This window comes from Peromyscus maniculatus, chromosome 19 (genome assembly GCF_049852395.1).
Source record: "Peromyscus maniculatus bairdii isolate BWxNUB_F1_BW_parent chromosome 19, HU_Pman_BW_mat_3.1, whole genome shotgun sequence".
Classification (NCBI taxonomy): domain Eukaryota; kingdom Metazoa; phylum Chordata; class Mammalia; order Rodentia; family Cricetidae; genus Peromyscus; species Peromyscus maniculatus.
The window spans coordinates 52,761,503-52,779,313 of record NC_134870.1 but is presented as its reverse complement, the minus strand read 5'-3'; the positions used below and the strand labels follow the sequence as shown (position 1 = coordinate 52,779,313).

Here is a 17,811-nt window from a genome sequence, read left to right as displayed (position 1 = left end):
CGTACGATTGGATGTCGAATGCCGTTTATTGAAAGAGGGAGGAAACCTTAAATACAGGCTTACAACACAAATGGAGGATCCCCTGAGGGCAGAAGTTCGCTACCAATGATCTACATTCTAGACCCAAAGTTCTGCATTCTTGCATCTAAGTTGTTTATACCAAATACAGGATGCACCTAAGTTGTTTACACCACAAGCAGGATGTAGGAACAAAGAACCTCCGGTAAGCTCTCCGATGATCCTAAGGTGAGAAGGACACCGGCAGGGAATCTAAATAGGAAGGACACCTGGTCAGGCAAGCAAGGCTGCAGCCACTCACAGTCGGGGGTCAGGGCCCATGGCGCCCACAACTTGCAAAAGCCTTGATGTTCTGGTGCTTGGACTACAATTCTCTGCCTTTCCTATGCTGTAAGTTGTCCATTGTTCTCCTCCATGACAACAGTTCAATAAATGATAAAATGCTAAAGTAAAATCAAATGGGGAAAGATAGGATAAAGTATAATATTAATATAAGAAACACCTTGCCGGGCAGGAGTGGCTCAGGCCTTTAATCCCAGCACTCAGGAGGCAGAGCCAAGCGGATCTCTGTGAGTTTGAGGCCAGCCTAGTTTACAGAGCAAGATCCAGGACAGGCACCAAAACTACACAGAGAAACCCTGTCTTGAAAAAAACAAAAGAAAGAGAGGAAGGAAGGAGGGAGGGAGGGAGGGAGGCAAGGAAGGAGAGAGAGAGAGAGAGAGAGAGAGAGAGAGAGAGAGAGAGAGAGAGAGAGAGAGAGAGAAGAGAGAGAGAGACTCGACAACAGCTAAGTTAAAATAACTGCAGTTCAGATGTGGATGGTTTGGTTTGGTTTCCTTAGTGCTGGGGACAGCACACAGGGCCTCCCACCCACCTGAACTGTGTTCTGCCATGGAGTGCTCTACCATCAAATGATATGCTCAGCCCTAGTCCTAGTATGCATGCAGACTTTCCACACCCTGCCTTGAGTTAATCTTGTATGTTTACTTGATTTGCCTGTTTTTTCTAGATCTAAGCCTTACTTCTTCCTGCCTGTCTGGTTGCCTTTTCTTCTGTTTGCTTCTAGGTCTACACTGACGACTGGGATTCTGTTTTACCCTTTGTTGTGTAGCGGTTTCCTCAAAGACTTGAAATATTCTGTGGTTGTTTGAATGAAAATGGGCCCCAGAGACTCATAGGGAGTGGCACTGTTTGAAAGGATTTAGGTGGCCTTGTTGGAGTAGGTGTCACCTTGTTGGAGAAAGTGTGTCACTAGGGGTGAGCTTTGGGGGTTCAGAAGCCCAAGCCAGTGTCTTTGTTCCTGCTGCCTGCCAATCCAGATATAGAACTCTCAGCTCACTCTCCAGCACCCATGCTTCCCGCCATGAGGATAACGGACTAAACCTCTGAAACTATAAGCAAGCCCCAATTAAATGTTTTCCTTTATAAGACTCGCTGAGGCCATGGCGTCTCTTCACAGCAATAAAACATTCACTAAGACACATTCCATTCTGATCATTAAGAGTGGAAGTAAATAACTCAAGCTAACTTCAGGAAGTCCCTGAAACTGACCAGATTCACTAGTTTCACTGCCCCCCCCAAAAAAAAAATATGTGAACAGTAAAGACTTCTGAGAATTACTCTCAAACAAGCCAGGTCATGAAGAAGATTCTTAGATAAGCAGAAAGCAGGGGAACTGCCTTGAACAAAGACCAGGTAAGCCACCAGGAAAGGACACTCTCCAACTTGTTGAGCTGCCTGTAGGCTATGCAGTGTTCCAGGTTTCTGGCTTTGATGAACCGTCACCCAAGCTGTGGTGGACTTTGGTGATGCAGCACTCTATGAATCATTTCTGCTCCTATAAGTAACCCCTCACTCACATTTCTGTAAGTGACCCCAATAAAACTTACTGACTCACCAAGTCACATTTTGGTGGTATCCATATTTTGATCCATTGTGGGCTCCCTATCTGGGGTGATAGGTTGTGTCTGGTGTGTGCATTGTGTCTCCCCTGCGAAGTCTGTCACACAACACTCCTGGCAGTCCCTTGTGATGTGGGAGGGGCTCATTTGGCAAGAATGCTTTCTCTGCAAGCATGAGGACCTGCGTTCAAGTCCCTAGCACCCATGTAAAAAGCCAAGCAAGAATGTGTGTACCTGAAACCTCAGCACAGGATGGTAGAGACAGGCATGTCCCAGGTTGATGGCTGGCTGGCTGGCTTGGCCCAAATGAGCTTTAGAGTCGAAAGACCCTATGTTAAGTGAATAAGGTTTAAAAAAAAAAAAAAGAAAAGAAAGACACCCATTATTCTCTGGTTTCCACATACATTCATTTGTTGCACACACCTACGCACTCACCATGTACCATAGACTCACAAAACTACTGATATCTCTCCTTGATCCAACCTTCATCTTCCAGGTGTTCTTTGAACTTCTGACTCCCCGCCTCGGCCTCTCAGTTGGCTTCCATGTAGCAGCTTCCTGGCCAAATGGCCCTCTTTGGAGTTAAGCTTCCCTGGGATCTGGCCTTGCATCATCAATCCAGTTCTGTCTGTATACTGTGGTTTCACTGGCTCCATAAGCCATTGTTTGCTGTAGTCCCAGAGCTAGTCAATAAGGACATTCTTATTCTCAACCTGCTCAGCCTTGGCCCATGTTCTCAAGTTCATTAGCATGACTTTAAGAGCACTTGGAGCTCTTCCAGAGGACCAGGGTTTAGTTTCCATCATCCATAGCAGGTGGCTCACGACTGCTTGTAACTCCAATTTAGGAGCTCCAGTGCCTTCCCCTAGCTTCCAAGGATAGTGCACACACATGATGCACATACATTCAGGCACACACACACACACACACACACACACACACACACACACACATTAACAAAGCTTTGCAATGACCACAGTGTTTTTAGATACATTGAGGGCTAGTTCCTGAATTCATTTTTGAGTCTCGTTGCTCTGTGGTTATTTGACCCATGTGATATAGTGAAAGTCACACTTCAGGTTTCTGGACCAACCCTTAAAAATAGCTGAGCCGATACCATCTTGTCCACTAGATGATACCATCATGCAAGTGGGACTACTCTGTACATTTATGAACAAACTAAAAGATTATTGCTTTGGTTTTGGAGTGGTTCGTTATATAGCAGCAGATAATTGATATGGTTACCTCACCTCATTCCCAGCCTCAGCTAATTATTTTGTACTTCTGTACCACCTAATTGTGTGGTTTTGCTTGCTTGCTTGCTTTTCCTCTTAACAGTTATTTTGAACCTGGTGATCTCATGCATGATCAATAGGCTGGTAGAGTTATAAGAACTAGAAGGGAGTCAGGAGGTGTTGGCACACGCCTTTAATCCCAGCACTAGGGCAGGGGCAGAGCCTGGAGGATCTCTGTGAGTTTGAGGCCAACCTGGTCTACAGAGAAAGATCCAGGACAGGCACCAAAACTATACAGAGAAACCTTGTCTTGAAAAACAAAAACAAAAAACAAACAAAAAACTAGTAGGGAGGTTGTGTGGTGTTGGCACATGCCTTTAATCCCAGCACTTGGGAGGCAGAGGCAGGTGGATCTCAGTGAGTTCATGGCCAGCCTGGTCTACAAAGAAAGTTCCAGGATAGCCAGGCCTACACAGAGAAACCCTATCTCGAAAAACAAAACAAAACAAAAAAACTAATGGGGAAAGCATGGCTCTAGATTCAACAATCACAAAAGACCCCAGTGTTACAAAACAGAGAGCCAAGATGAACTTTAAATTAAATATGATTTAAAAAAACAAAAAAAAAACCAAAAAACAAAAAACTTTCACCAAGATGGCGCTGAAAGCAAAAAAGGAAGCTCCTGCCCCTCCCAAAGCCAAAGCCAAAGCCAAAGCAAAGGCTTTCAAAGCTAAGAAGGCAGTACTGAGAGGCATCCACAGCCACAAAATGAAGAAGATCTGCACATCACCCACCTTCCGGTGGTCCAAGACCCTGAGTTCCGGAGGCAACCCAAATATCCTCGAAAGAGAGCGCTCAGGAGAAACAAGCTTGACCACTATGCCATCATCAAATTCCCCCTGACCACTGAGTCAGCCATGAAGAAGATAGAAGACAACAACACACTTGTGCTCATTGTGGATGTCAAGGCCAACAAGCACCAGATCAAACAGACTGTAAAGAAACTATGACATTGATGTGGCCAAAGTCAACATGCTGTGGAATGGTCTGTATGTTAAATTGCTCTCATTGGTCAATAAATAAAACACTGATTGGCCAGTGGCTAGGTAGGAAGTATAGGTGGGACTAGCAGAGAGGAGAATTGGAACAGGAAGGCAGAGAGAGACACTGCCAGCTGCCGCCATGACAAGTAGCATGTGAAGATGCCGGTAAGCCACAAGCCACATGGCAAGGTATAGACTTATGGAAATGGATTAATTTAAGCTATAAGAACAGTTAGCAAGAAGCCTACCATGGCCATACAGCTTGTAAGCAATAAGTCTCTGTTTACTTGGTTGGGTCTGAGCGGCTGTGGAACTGGTGGGTGACAGAGATTTGTCCTGACTGTGGACAAGGCAGGAAAACTCTAGCTACATCAACACCCTCATTTGGCCTGACAAGAGAAGAAGGTGTACGTTCGGTTGGCTCCTGACTATGATGTTCTGGATGTTGCCAACAAAACTGGGATCATCTAAACTGAGTCCAGGTGGCCAATTTTTTTTTTAAGATTTATTTATTTATTATGCATACAATATTCTGTCTGCATATATTCCTAACCCCAGAAGAGGGCACCAGATCTCATTACAGATGGTTGTGAGCCACCATGTGGTTGCTGGGAATTGAACTCGGGACCTCTGGAAGAGCAGTTGGTGCTCTTAACCTCTGAGCCATCTCTCCAGCCCCAGGTGGCTAATTCTAAATATACTTTTTCACCATAAAAACAAAACAAAAACCACCACTGTAAGTGGTCAGCACATAGAATATCTGACACAAAATGATAAGTAAATGCTTCTTTAAAATATGGAAGAGAGGCTGAAGAGATGGTTAGAGATGGTTTGGCGGTTAAGAACATCTGTTCCTCTTGCACATCAGGGACCCAGGTTCAGTTCCCAGCATCCACGTGGTGGTTCACATCCATGTGTAGTAAGTCTGGCTCCAGGGGATCCAATGCCCTCTTCTGACCTTGGAGGACAGCACATGCAGACACGCAGGCAAACTCATCAATTTTAAAATAAGAAGCATGGTGCCTCAGACCTGCAATCTCAGCAACAGAGAGCCTGAGAATCACCATGAGTTCTAGCCAGCCTGGGTTACCAAGTGGGACCCTGTCTCCAAAAGTGGGGGTGGGGGCAAGCATGTACATAATGCTAGCATTTGAGAGGTGGAGGCAGGAGGATCAGGAGTTCAAGATCATCCCCGACTGCTTAATGAGGGCCAGGCCAGCCAAAACTACATGAGACCTAGAGTCTAAATAAGTAAACAAATACTAAGTAAAAACAAAGGAAGGGAGAGACTGGAAGCGAAACCAAAACCAAAAGGAAGAATCCAACACAAACGTGCTTGTTTCAGCACTTCTACAAGGAAGCGCTTGATTAAGCGGGTTGTCAGCAATTCACAGCACTTTGAGGGACTAACAAGCCCCCAAAGGGATTTCCCCTCCGTCATCTCACGTGATCATCACAACCTAGAAAAGCGAGCCTAGATATTCTGCGCCCCCTGGAAACAGACACCAAGAAAGCACATCACAAAGCTGGTAACTGTGATTGAACTCCCTGTGCATCTCCTCACTGGGCCCTGGTCCTGATGTTGAACTCCAAAGACACGCACACCTGCGCCTGAGCAGAATGAGCCAGCCAATGAAGAACCCGCATCCAGGGAGGAGGGACAGGGACGCTGCCAATGACGGAGCCCTCCCTGAGACAGATGTAGCTAATGGAGATCTCGTACTGCAGAGGGACGGTTGCTCGACCAATGAAAGGCTGGGACCGACCCGGCTGCAAGGCCAGCGGGCCAGTGGGACGCCAGGGCGGGGCGCGCAGTCGAGCGCCAACCGCGAGCGGGGATCCGCAGCGTGCAGCCCGGTCACCACCCGCCATGGCCCGCGCTGCCCCGCTGCTCGCCATGCTGGCCACGCTTCTCACCGCCGCCGCTGCAGGCGGAGACGCCCCGCCCGGAAAAATCGGTGCGGGAAGGATGTGGTGGGGTGCTCACTGAGGAGCACGGGAGGGAAGAGGCTTTGCAGATGACCGGGGTGGGGCGGGGGAGGGCAGGGGAGGACGGCTCGGGGGAGGAGCTGGATGCAGGAGAGGCTAGGAGCCGGTGGGCGCGGAAGGAGAGTGCACAGGGGAGGTGCTGATGGGGAGGGTGGCGTGGTCACGGGGAGAGGACCACCTGGGAAGGAGGAGGCCCGGGCAGGACTAGCCACTGACAGCTGTCCGCATGGTCACGGAGCATTTGCTTCTAGAGAAGCTCTCGGGTAACAAGACGGGAGCTGGGCGGTGGCGTTCGCAGGGGTCGGCTGACGGCCCCGTGTGTGGCAGCAGGCTATGGCTGTGGCTCCTTCAGGACGCCAGGTCCTTTCCTGGGATGAGAAAGTTCCGTGTCTGGAGGTTTGGCAGGTTCCGCGGGCTCTAAGAAGGCTTCCTAGAAGTAACATCTAACCAGAACTTCCGGTCTGTAGAAGGTAGTTCCTTCCGCGGGGCAGAACAATAGCTTGCTGGGGGTCGATTTGCTGAGTGACAGAGTGAGGACTTCTTTTCTTTCTCTCTCTGCTTTGCTAGACAAGCATTCTGCTGCACAGCCCCGCAGCCCAGTATGGAGAACTCTTAATGGCAGTCATTTTTCTTTATTATAATTTGTGTGGTTTTACCCCATTTTATTCCAAGTTCTTCAGACATACAGCAAAGTTGAAAGAATTTTACAGTCTCATCCATGTGCCCATCACCCACTCTGCTATTTGCTACTGACACTATTCACATTTTGGTGCACTTCAAAATAAATTGCAGGCACCAGGACACCTCACTAAATACACAATTGTGTAGTCACTCCCTGGTTCCATGTGTGTACACAGCTTTTTTTTTTTCTTTGTTTTGTTTTAACTCTGCATGACTCAAAGGTTCTCAAATCTCTTTGCACACGAATTCCCACAACCAGAAATGCTGAGTTCCTAGTTGTGGGGAGGGCAGAGTAAATAATTCCACTAGACTGCCTCCACGGACTCCAGTTGACAGGAGTGCCTTGGGACATCTGAGAGAACATTGATTTGTCAGGGCCAGTACAGTGCTAAAGCTCAATTGTGTAAGAAAACTACAACAGGCCGCAGAGAGTTAAGGCCGAGCGAAGCATACTAGAAATTGATTTATGACTAAGAGTCCACGGAAGAGAGAATCCTCGGGGCTCCAGTATTAAGAAAAGGCCTAATGGAGGTTGACTTGAAGCAGGCTTGGAAGGATAGGGAAGAGTTGGGCAGGCAGGGACCAGGGATGTGCAGTACTTTTTCTTGGGGAGAGGCGGCAGGGACTCCCCCCATTAGAACCAAATGGTGATTCCGTAGCTTGCAGCCTACTTTCTTCCAGCTTGTCCCCAGACACACCTCCCCCCAAGTCTTCCCGATCGATGACAAGCTGCCCTTTAGCTTTCCTGAAAGCCTTCACCCCCCTTGGTGGTTTGGACTGGACTAGGAAGGAGGACAAAGTGCTTCCTGTTAAAGGTCACAGTCCGTGGGCTCCATCGGGATCCGATCTCAGTGCTTCCGAGGGGCCGGAGGACCCTTTCGAGTCCCCCTCAAGGCCCTGCCCATGCTGTTCGTTCTCCTCTCACTGGCATGCAGGTTTTTCTCTAGGGTCCCGCTCAAATGCGTTCTCTCTGCGAAGCGTGTTATCTGTTGCTTCCTTCTCAGGACGCCCTGGAAGCCTCTTGTCTTGCTTGGTTATGGATTGTTTTAGCTGATTATGCATGAGTCTCCGCCCATTGGCTGCTTAGGCTCCTGGGACCCAACACCCTCCTTGGTTCGTCTCAGAGCCTTGGCACATCTTATAGGGCACAGAGCAGTGTCTGTTCTGTATGTTCCATAAGCCTGCTCACAGTGATGCGCCATCTTCCTTATAGCCTGGGGAGTGGGGGTTGAATGTGGCACCTCCAGGCCTGGCAATGTCAATTTGTTTGGAGAAAATAGGTAGTTTGGGACTCTCCAGAGGAAGAGGAGGGGAAGAGAGCGGAGTGGTTGAGAAAAAAGTGAAGGATATTCCTGGAAGTGATTCTTAAGTACTGAGAAAAAGGTGTTGGTTATTTCAACATGCAATAGATATCTCCTGGACTTTGTTATCTGCCAGGATCTGAGGACAGCATTATCCTGCTTCCTCTCTGTCCTCAAGCCATTTGAATATGGTGTGGCAAAGGCAGAGTGAGCTGCTGGAACATGCATGAGAAACAGACACCTGTCTCTCTTAGAAGGTGTCTCTGGCAAGCTGTGCTAAAGACAGCCTGAGGATTTCTCCTTGGGGACTGGAGAAGTCTTTATCTTCTTGCCTGGCTGGAGGGGAATACTGGGCTGTCAGTGAGAGGAAAGCAGTGTTTCAGGTGTTGGGCAGACAGAATTGCACATAAGGCCCAGCCCAAGGGTTTCATAACTAGTTCACTCTCCTCCCTCAGCGATATTTGTTGACAACTATCTGTCTAGACAGTGGTTCCTAGCGGCATCAGGTGGTAGGTTGGACTTCGACCAAAAGGCCTGTAAAGGGCCAGAGAGTAAATACTTTGGGTTTTACAGGCCATTTCAAGGTATTTTCCTGCTGACAGTAAGTAAAAGAAAGGGTGTGGCTTTGTGGGCGGATGTCATCAGCACCAGGAGGCTGAGAGGGAGACTCACTTGAGCCCAGGAGTTCGAGGCTAGCCTAAGCAGCATGGTGAAACCCTATCTCAAAAAAGAAAAGACAGGCCGGGCGGTGGTGGCGTATCCGCCTTTAATCCCAGCACTTGGGAGGCAGAGGCAGGTGGATCTCTGTGAGTTTGAGGCCAACCTGGGCTACAGAGTGAGTTCCAGGAAAGGTGCAAAGCTACACAGAGAAACCCTGTCTCAAAAAAACCAAAAAGAAAAGAAAAAGAAAAAAGAAAAGAAAAGAAAGAAAACCTGCTGTACATGGTGGCACATTCCTTTAATCCCAGCACTGGGGAGGCAGAGGCAGGAAGATCTCTATGAGTTCAAGGCCAGCCTGGTCTATAGAGGGCAGCCTTGTCTCAAAAAAAAAAGAAAGAGACATGTGCTCTAAAACAAGCCTATATTTGGATTCTGGCCTATGGGCTGTAGTTTGTTGATCCTGAATTGAGGAAAGGAATGGTTTCCAGCACACCAACGAAGTGCGTGAGGTCCGTAACTGCTTTCACCAGTTAACCCTGAAATAAGAAAAATGGAGGGTATGAGTCTTGAACATCGATTGATGTATAGAGGGGCTGCATGCATGCCGTGGCACTCGTGTGAAGATCAGGGGACAGCTTGCAGGAGTCAGTTCTCTCCTTCCACTACGTAGGTTCCAGGGATCAAACTCAGGTCAAGAAATAGGCTTGACATCGAGCCATCTAATTGGCCCAATTTATATAATCTCTTTCTCTGTCTCTCTCTGTGTGTTTGTGTGTGTGTGTGTGTGTGTGTGTATGTGTGTGTGTGTGTGTGTGTGTCACTGTCTCTCTCTCTCTTTCTCTGTCTGTCTTTTGGTTTGGTTTTTCAGACAGGGTCTCTCTATGTTGCCCTGGCTTTCCCAGAGTTCTCTGTAGACAAAATTGGCCTCGAGCTGAGAGATCTGCTTGCCTTTGCCTCCCGAGAGCTTGGATCAAAGGTGTACACCACCACCATCACCCGGCTCAATTTATCCTCTTTTAAGAGCATTCTGAATTTTGAGATTCTTTCCTTCTCTCTTGCCGCTAGGGTCTTCCTTTGTCTGATGAGGATGGCAGTAGGTGTGTTGGGTGGGGATTGAGAGGGCAGCCTTTGATCGTTAGGCTTAGAGCATCTGAAAACTGGGACTGTGAACTCCCCCTTTGAAATTCCGTAAGCCTGCCGCGTACGTACGTGCACGTGCCAGCGGCCCCCGCTCTGCCCGGGGTAGCGCATGAGTAACCAGTCTCTCTCCCATTGTGCCTTCTCTCCTTCCCTGCTTTGTTTGCTGGGCTTGCTGACAGCTGTTATTGGAGCTGGGATCGGGGGCTCTGCTGTGGCCCATTTCCTTCAGCAACACTTTGGACCCCGGGTGCAAATTGTCGTCTATGAGAAAGGGGCTGTGGGTGGCCGCCTGGCCACCATCTCCGTCAACAAGCAGAACTACGAGAGCGGGGCAGCCTCCTTCCATTCCCTGAGCCTCCACATGCAGGACTTCCTCAAGCTGCTAGGTGAGTGTCCAGCGCCGGGGTCTGGTGCCGGGTGCCTCAGGCCCTTCCCAGACTCCCTCCCGTTCCTTACGGTCAGATAGTCACTTAGCTCCATCTCCTCGTTTTACAGATGGAGCAGCTGAGACCAGAGAGGGGAAAGAACTTGCCTGAGGTACACAGTGAGTTAGTTGCAGAGCCGGGATTAGAACTGAGGTTTGACTCCCAGGCCAGTCCTTCCCTTTCAGTGTACTGCCTCTTAGTTATTGCAGCCATATCAGTGTCCACATCCCGTTGCCCACCAGATCCTTGGTATCCATCTACTAGGTGGTATGTGGACAGTTCCTCAAACCCAATCAGCCTTCAGGATGAGAGACAGATCTCCCTGTAGAGAGGCTGGAGCTCAAATCATTAATATCCTTCTGCTTACGTGGTAAAGTTGGGGCTCAAAGCTAGCATCATGTAAACTCCAAATACACATGCCATCTGCTGAAGAAGTTCCAGTTCTCAGAGGTGGTCCTGTAGGATCACATCTTGTAGATCTGCCAAGTGCATACATGCAAGCTCATTGGCTCCAGCAGGGTTTGCCAGAGCAGAAGGTTGAAATGCCCTCTCTGCCCACCCTCTCTGTACTTGGGGTGAAACAGAATGCCATGGAAGTCTACAGTGGACTGTCCAGGATGCAGGGTGTTGGATATGTTATGTCGGGGTAGAAGGAACTAAATCTTGACCATATACATATTCATGAGCAGAGTGTTCTTTGAGTTGTGGAATGCTGAGAAGCTGGAAGGAGCTAGTGTGAGTTCAGGGACCCAGATCAAAGCTAGCCCTGCCCTGTGAGCCCTTGAACATCCTGGAATGGTAGCATTTCCCTCCCTCTTGGCTGAGCAGATCCCTGTTGAAAGAAATACAAAATGGTACACTGTGTGCATTTTCTTATTCACTGGGAAGGGCAAACGTTTTTTTCTCAGTGTATTCATCAGCATGCTACTTATAGACAAGAAGCACAAAAGCACAAGATAGACAGACAGCTCCAGCCGTGTGCATCAGGAAGGCCCCAGTGCAAAAAGCTCAAGTACTGCTGGGCCTCCTGGGGGCCGTGAAGGGGAGCTGAGGGGCTGCCGGTCTCCGCAGGGCTGAGACAGCGGCGCGAGGTGGTGGGCAGGAGCGCCATCTTCGGCGGGGAGCACTTCGTGCTGGAGGAAACCGACTGGTACCTGCTGAACCTCTTCCGCCTCTGGTGGTACTACGGCATCAGCTTCCTGAGGCTGCAGATGTGGGTGGAGGAAGTCATGGAGAAGTTCATGAGGTAGGGGCCGGGCGGAGCTGCAGAACGTCGACGACGACGGTAGGAGGCCAGAGAAGGTCTTAGGAAGGAGCTGATTGATTGGGAATTGTGAAAGCGGATTGAAGGGAGTAGACGCAAGGACCCTGAACGATTCGGTCCCGGGCTTTCGGGCCCTAATCTTTATTCCTTCCTCCTACTTAATGCATGGGTTGCAAACTCAGTCACTTACAAAGGCTAACATGGGGTTAAGTAAGCGAGACTCCTGGGTGGAAGAGAGCAGGGGTTGGGGGTGGGGGAGGAGTAGCCTGAAGAGCGAGGCCATCTGAGGGAGGCAGCAGCTGCAGCAGCCCACTGTGGCCAGCCACCAGGGATCGTGTCGTGAAAATTTCCAGCTTTTCGGTCTTTACCACCCATTGATTTTGTGACCCCCCCCCCCCCAACCAAATGAACCATTCATGTAGGCCATGTGCCGCCTGGGGTCACCCGTTTGCAAGCTCTCTGTCCCCACTTTGTCCCTCTAGGACAGTGCTTCTCAACCTTCCTAGTGTTGTGACCCTTGGATGCCGTTCCTCATGTTTGTGGTGACCCCGAGACCATAAAGTTATTTCGTTGTTACTTCATAACTGTAGTTTTGTTACTGTTGTGAATCATTATGTAAATATCCGATATACAGGATAGCTGGGAAGGGGTCAAGGCCCACAGGTTGAGAACCCCTGCTCGAGAACAATTCTCTTAGCTCTTCTTTTCTCTTGGGTGCCGGGCCCTCCCTATCACCTCCAGATACAGAGGACACGTGGTCTGAGCCTGCTCTGTCCTCACATGCCAAGCAGCCGGCCACTCCTCTTCTGTAAGCCCCCTGCTTCCTGGAGCCCTGAGCGCAGGCTACCCCTCTGCCCCCGTCACGGACTCTCCTCAGTGTCAGATGCCCAGGTGTGGTCCCAGGGCACGCTTCTCTGCTTTCTCCCATTCTCCACTCCTTCCCCGCTCTGTGATTAGGCCCTACGAGGTGACACGTCTCCGTTACGTTCTCCAGACGTCCCTCAAAGTCTCTGTACTCTTTCCTTTTACACTGATCCCTTGATAGTTGTACACATGTACGGAAGGCATTCTGGTCACAGCCGTGCCCTCCTCCCTCTTACGCTCCCTCCACTCCCATGAGGCCCCATCCCACCGTCAGGTCTTCCGTTCTGATTTTGGTTGGCTTTGCCATCCACTGGGTTTAACCAGGGCTGCTCATATGGGCACTGGACAGTGGAGCTGTCCTCTGGAGCATGGGAACCTCGCCGTCGAAGACGATGACTTCCTCTTCTCCAGCAGCCCTGGCCTGCCTTAGCTTCCTTGGGTGAGTCGGGCCCCTGGAGCCCCTCCCCGCCTATGACTCCATCTTGTGCAGGCAACTACAGTTGCTGTGAGTTCGTGAGTGCCACAGCCGTGCCGTGCCCATAACACTGTTGCACAACCCTTCTCCCCACCACCCAGCCCCCCCCACCCCCACCCCTTCTGCCTTTGTTTAACACAGAGTCTCACTGTGTAGTCCAGACTGGCCTCAGACTCACAATACTCCTGTGTCGCCATCCAAATTCCTGGGATTGCACTACTTCCATTATATACCCAGTCATACTCAGCCCCTTCTTCTCTCTGCTTTTCTCTCTTGTCGGTTTTAAGTAGCTCTGCCGTGCTGACCGTCTCCTCTTGTAGAAGTAAGTTCTACCAGTCTTCTTCCAGATCTGCATCCCTGTCTCCTTCCAGACCTGCATCCCTGTCTTCTTCCAGTCCACATCCCTGTCTTCCTTCCAGACCTGCATCCCTGTCTTCTTCCAGTCCACATCCCTGTCTTCTTCCAGTCCTCATCCCTGTCTTCTTCCAGTCCACATCCCTGTCTTCTTCCAGTCCACATCCCTGTCTTCTTCCAGTCCTGCATCCCTGTCTTCTTCCAGTCCACATCCCTGTCTTCTTCCAGTCCACATCCCTGTCCTCTTCCAGTCCACATCCCTGTCTTCTTCCAGTCCTGCATCCCTGTCTTCCAGTCCACATCCCTGTCTTCTTCCAGTCCTACATTTCTGTCTTCTTCCAGTCCACATCCCTGTCTTCTTCCAGTCCTGCATCCCTGTCTTCTTCCAGTCCTGCATCCCTGTCTTCTTCCAGTCCACATCCCTGTCTTCTTCCAGTCCACATCCCCGTCTTCTTCCAGTCCACATCCCTGTCCTCTTCCAGTCCACATCTCTGTCTTCTTCCAGTCCTGCATCCCTGTCTTCTTCCAGTCCACATCCCTGTCTTCCTTCCAGACCTGCATCCCTGTCTTCTTCCAGTCCACATCCCTGTCTTCTTCCAGTCCTCATCCCTGTCTTCTTCCAGTCCACATCCCTGTCTTCTTCCAGTCCACATCCCCGTCTTCTTCCAGTCCTGCATCCCTGTCTTCTTCCAGTCCACATCCCTGTCTTCTTCCAGTCCACATCCCTGTCTTCTTCCAGTCCACATCCCTGTCTTCTTCCAGTCCACATCCCTGTCCTCTTCCAGTCCACATCCCTGTCTTCTTCCAGTCCTGCATCCCTGTCTTCCAGTCCACATCCCTGTCTTCTTCCAGTCCTACATTTCTGTCTTCTTCCAGTCCACATCCCTGTCTTCTTCCAGTCCTGCATCCCTGTCTTCTTCCAGTCCTGCATCCCTGTCTTCTTCCAGTCCACATCCCTGTCTTCTTCCAGTCCACATCCCCGTCTTCTTCCAGTCCACATCCCTGTCCTCTTCCAGTCCACATCTCTGTCTTCTTCCAGTCCTGCATCCCTATCCTCTTCCAGTCCACATCTCTGTCTTCTTCCAGTCCTGCATCCCTATCCTCTTCCAGTCCACATCCCTGTCTTCCAGTCTCTCATCCCTGTCTTCTTCCAGTCCACATCCCTGTCTTCTTCCAGTCCACATCCCTGTCTTCCAGTCCACATCCCTGTCTTCTTCCAATCCACATCCCTGTCTTCCAGTCCACATCCCTGTCTTCCAGTCCACATCCCTGTCTTCTTCCAGTCCACATCCCTGTCTTCTTCCAGTCCCACATCCCTGTCTTCTTCCAGTCCACATCCCTGTCCACCCTCTGGACACTGCTGTCTATGGCCCAGTTGAAAACCAGCCCAGAAAAGACAGCAGTTCAAAGACCAGCTAGTCCAGAATATATCCGCAGGTAGTTCCCATCTGTGCTAGTTCTGGGGCCAGCATGAATAGTAGAGGGACCAGACAGGAGCTCTGAGCAAGTGCAAGTCTGCCAGATCAAGCCAGAAGGGAGGACAGTGGTGTGGTATGAGGCTGTTGCCATCAGGCCCAGCTTGGTCTTTGAAGCCGAGACAGACTAGAAGCTAGTTTAAAAAAAAAAAAAAAAAAAAGGCGCTCATGTTCAGAGACATATCGCATATCGGCACCATGGCGGGGAAGTGTGATGTAATTGGCATCTAGCCACACTAGGAAGCAAGGTACTTTGGGATCCTATTTTTCTTTATCTCTGCACGTCCCTGGCCACCAGTGAGGAGGCACAGACAAGCCGACTGTAGCCACAGAACAGGCCAAAGGGATAAAGTGGCAGGCCTAGAGGACCTCATGCTGGGTGGTCAGCCCCCAAGCCTTTCTGCACAAGACTCCAGTCCCACGTGTCTCCTAGGATCTACAAGTACCAGGCTCATGGCTATGCCTTCTCGGGCGTAGAAGAACTGCTCTACTCACTGGGGGAGACCACCTTTGTCAACATGACCCAGCGTTCGGTGGCCGAGTCCCTGCTCCAGGTGGGGGTCACACAGCGCTTTATTGATGATGTGGTCTCCGCTGTCCTACGGGCCAACTACGGCCAGTCAGCATCCATGCCTGCCTTTGCTGGTGAGTGCACAGCCCTCAGCCTGCCCGTCCACCCTGTCCACATACTCAGAACAAGCCGGGCCCTCTGAAAACCTTGTTCTGCCTTATTACCACCGCCCCATTCTTCCTTTTCTCTTTTTTTTAAATCACATTGTATTTTATGTGTGTTGCCTGTGCTCATGGTTGGGAGGGAGGAGTCTATTCTTGGCAGGAAGGCCCAAGATCTTTCCTACCTTCCCCAGGAGCCATGTCACTAGCTGGGGCTCAGGGCAACCTGTGGTCCGTGGAAGGGGGCAACAAGCTAGTTTGTTCCGGTTTGCTGAAGCTTGCCAAGGCCAGCGTGATCCATGCCACTGTGACCTCTGTGACCCTGCACACTACAGGTGAGTGGAGGGAACAGGAGTTAGGCCCATCCCGATCCTAGCCAGCCCTCCCTCTTCCTCTTCTGTACCTCGACCCTAGTGGTTCCTCCTGCTGAGAAGTATTTCTCAGGAAATCAATGGAAAGGCCCAGCAACACTAGAGGGCGCTGTCGTGGTTCGCGTAGAAGCTAGGAAGCTTCCTTCAGTGTTATCTGCTATTCCTTTGACCACGGAGAATTTGAGTGGCATCCAGACCAGTGCTCACGCAGCAGCAGCAGCAGCAACAATATGGAAAGAACAGACGGCCGAGCTGCCCCTGACACCAGACCCTCACTGCACCCCCAGGGCTGGGTCCCAAATGGAAGGGAGGTCAGTGGGTAGAAAGCCAAGGAATAAATGGACGTTTGTGTTCTCTCTCCTGCTAGAAGGGAAAGCCCTGTACCAAGTGGGGTATGAAAGTGACAAGGGCAACAGCTCTGACTTCTACGACATTGTGGTCATTGCCACGCCCCTGCACCTGGACAACAGCAGCCACAACATCACCTTCGACGGCTTCACCCCGCCCATTGACGACATCCAGGGCTCTTTCCAGCCCACCGTGGTCTCCCTGGTCCATGGCTACCTCAACTCTTCCTACTTCGGCTTCCCCGACCCTAAGCTTTTCCCCTTCGCCAACATACTCACCACAGATTTCCCCAGCTTCTTCTGCACTCTGGACAACATCTGTCCCGTCAACATCTCAGCCAGCTTCCGGCGGAAGCAGCCCCAGGAAGCAGCAGTGTGGCGAGTGCAGTCCCCGAAGCCCCTCCTCCGGACGGAGCTGAAGACCCTCTTCCGTTCCTATTACTCAGTCCAGACAGCCGAGTGGCAGGCCCACCCCCTCTACGGCTCCCGTCGCAGCCCCCCCAAGTTCGCGCTCCATGACCAGCTCTTCTACCTCAACGCCTTGGAGTGGGCGGCTAGCTCCGTGGAGATGATGGCCGTGGCTGCTAAGAACGTGGCCTTATTGGCTTATAACCGCTGGTACCAGGACCTGGACAAGATTGACCAAAAGGACTTGATCCATAAGGTCAAGACTGAACTGTGAGCGTTTCCAGAGAGACTCCAGGAACTCTGTCCCACACTGAAGATGGAGCCCACCCCAGCAGCACAGGACCACCGCCTAAGCCACATTCGTGGGCTGCTCTGCTCTCTCTGCCCTGTGTATGGAACAGATGTTCCCCCCTGTGGGTCCAGGTGATTCACTATCTGCCTAAGGATCCTTAGAAGCTGCCTTTTTTTTTTTTTTTTTTTTTTGGTTTTTGGTTTTTGGTTTTTGGAGGCAGGATTTCTCTGTGTAGCCTTGGCTGTCCTGGAACTCTCTCTGTAGACCAGGCTGGCCTCGAACTCACAGAGATTCGCCTGGCTCTGCCTCCTGAGTGCTAGGATTAAAGGCGTGCACCACCACCACCTGGCAGCCTTTTTTGTTTTTTAAGGGAGAGATTAAGAAAAGGGAAGGAAATTCAAGTTAGTGTTTGGGGGTATTTTTTTGTTTTGTTTTTGTTTTTCGTTTGTTTTTGTTTGTTTGCTTTTGTTTATTGTTACTGTTTTTCAAGAGGAAATAAAAATTCATCCTCCAAGCTACTTCTGACTTCATTTTCTCACTAGAAGCCCAGATGACGGTAAGAAGGAATATAAAGCAGAGAACTGAATTTTCTTTCATTTCTGTCTTCCATTACCAACTCCCCAAATGCACAGCCTACAGGAAAACATTTACAACCAGCTATTTAAAGAGAAAGCAAGATCAGAAAATGTAAGCATTTGGACGGGCCATTTGGTGTGGATTCTAGTTCAGAACTTCTTTCGAGACCATCTCCACACCTCCCAGCAGCACTGCGTATGACTGTTATAACATTTACCCGAACACTGCCGTTCCGTCTGGGCTACCTGTCCATCAGGCAGGCAAAAAAATGGAAGCAAGCTAAGCTATAGGAAGAAAGGAAGCTTTTGACAGCACCTAGA

At 50.2% G+C, this 17,811-nt stretch overlaps 1 protein-coding gene and 1 pseudogene across 3 annotated transcripts; both read left to right on the top strand.

Annotated features, from left to right (window-relative positions):
• Window positions 1-3,793: 3,793 nt before the first annotated feature.
• On the top strand, window positions 3,794-4,668 carry LOC107402234 (large ribosomal subunit protein uL23-like; annotated as a pseudogene).
• A 1,333-nt stretch (window positions 4,669-6,001) lies between these two features.
• Window positions 6,002-17,811, top strand: Pcyox1l (prenylcysteine oxidase 1 like). Of its 3 annotated transcripts, none has more exons than XM_006985152.4 (6): window positions 6,002-6,155; window positions 10,148-10,354; window positions 11,465-11,639; window positions 15,259-15,470; window positions 15,692-15,832; window positions 16,236-17,811. In XM_006985152.4, exons 1-6 carry the CDS (start codon window positions 6,068-6,070, stop codon window positions 16,895-16,897), a joined length of 1,485 nt encoding a protein of 494 aa, XP_006985214.1. In that variant the 5' UTR covers window positions 6,002-6,067; the 3' UTR covers window positions 16,898-17,811. The 3 variants fall into 3 exon arrangements, with proteins under 3 accessions (XP_006985214.1, XP_076411449.1, XP_076411450.1); XM_076555334.1 differs by lacking the exon at window positions 6,002-6,155 and adding an exon at window positions 6,371-6,449; XM_076555335.1 differs by lacking the exon at window positions 6,002-6,155 and adding an exon at window positions 10,464-10,505 and having other exon boundaries at window positions 10,219-10,354.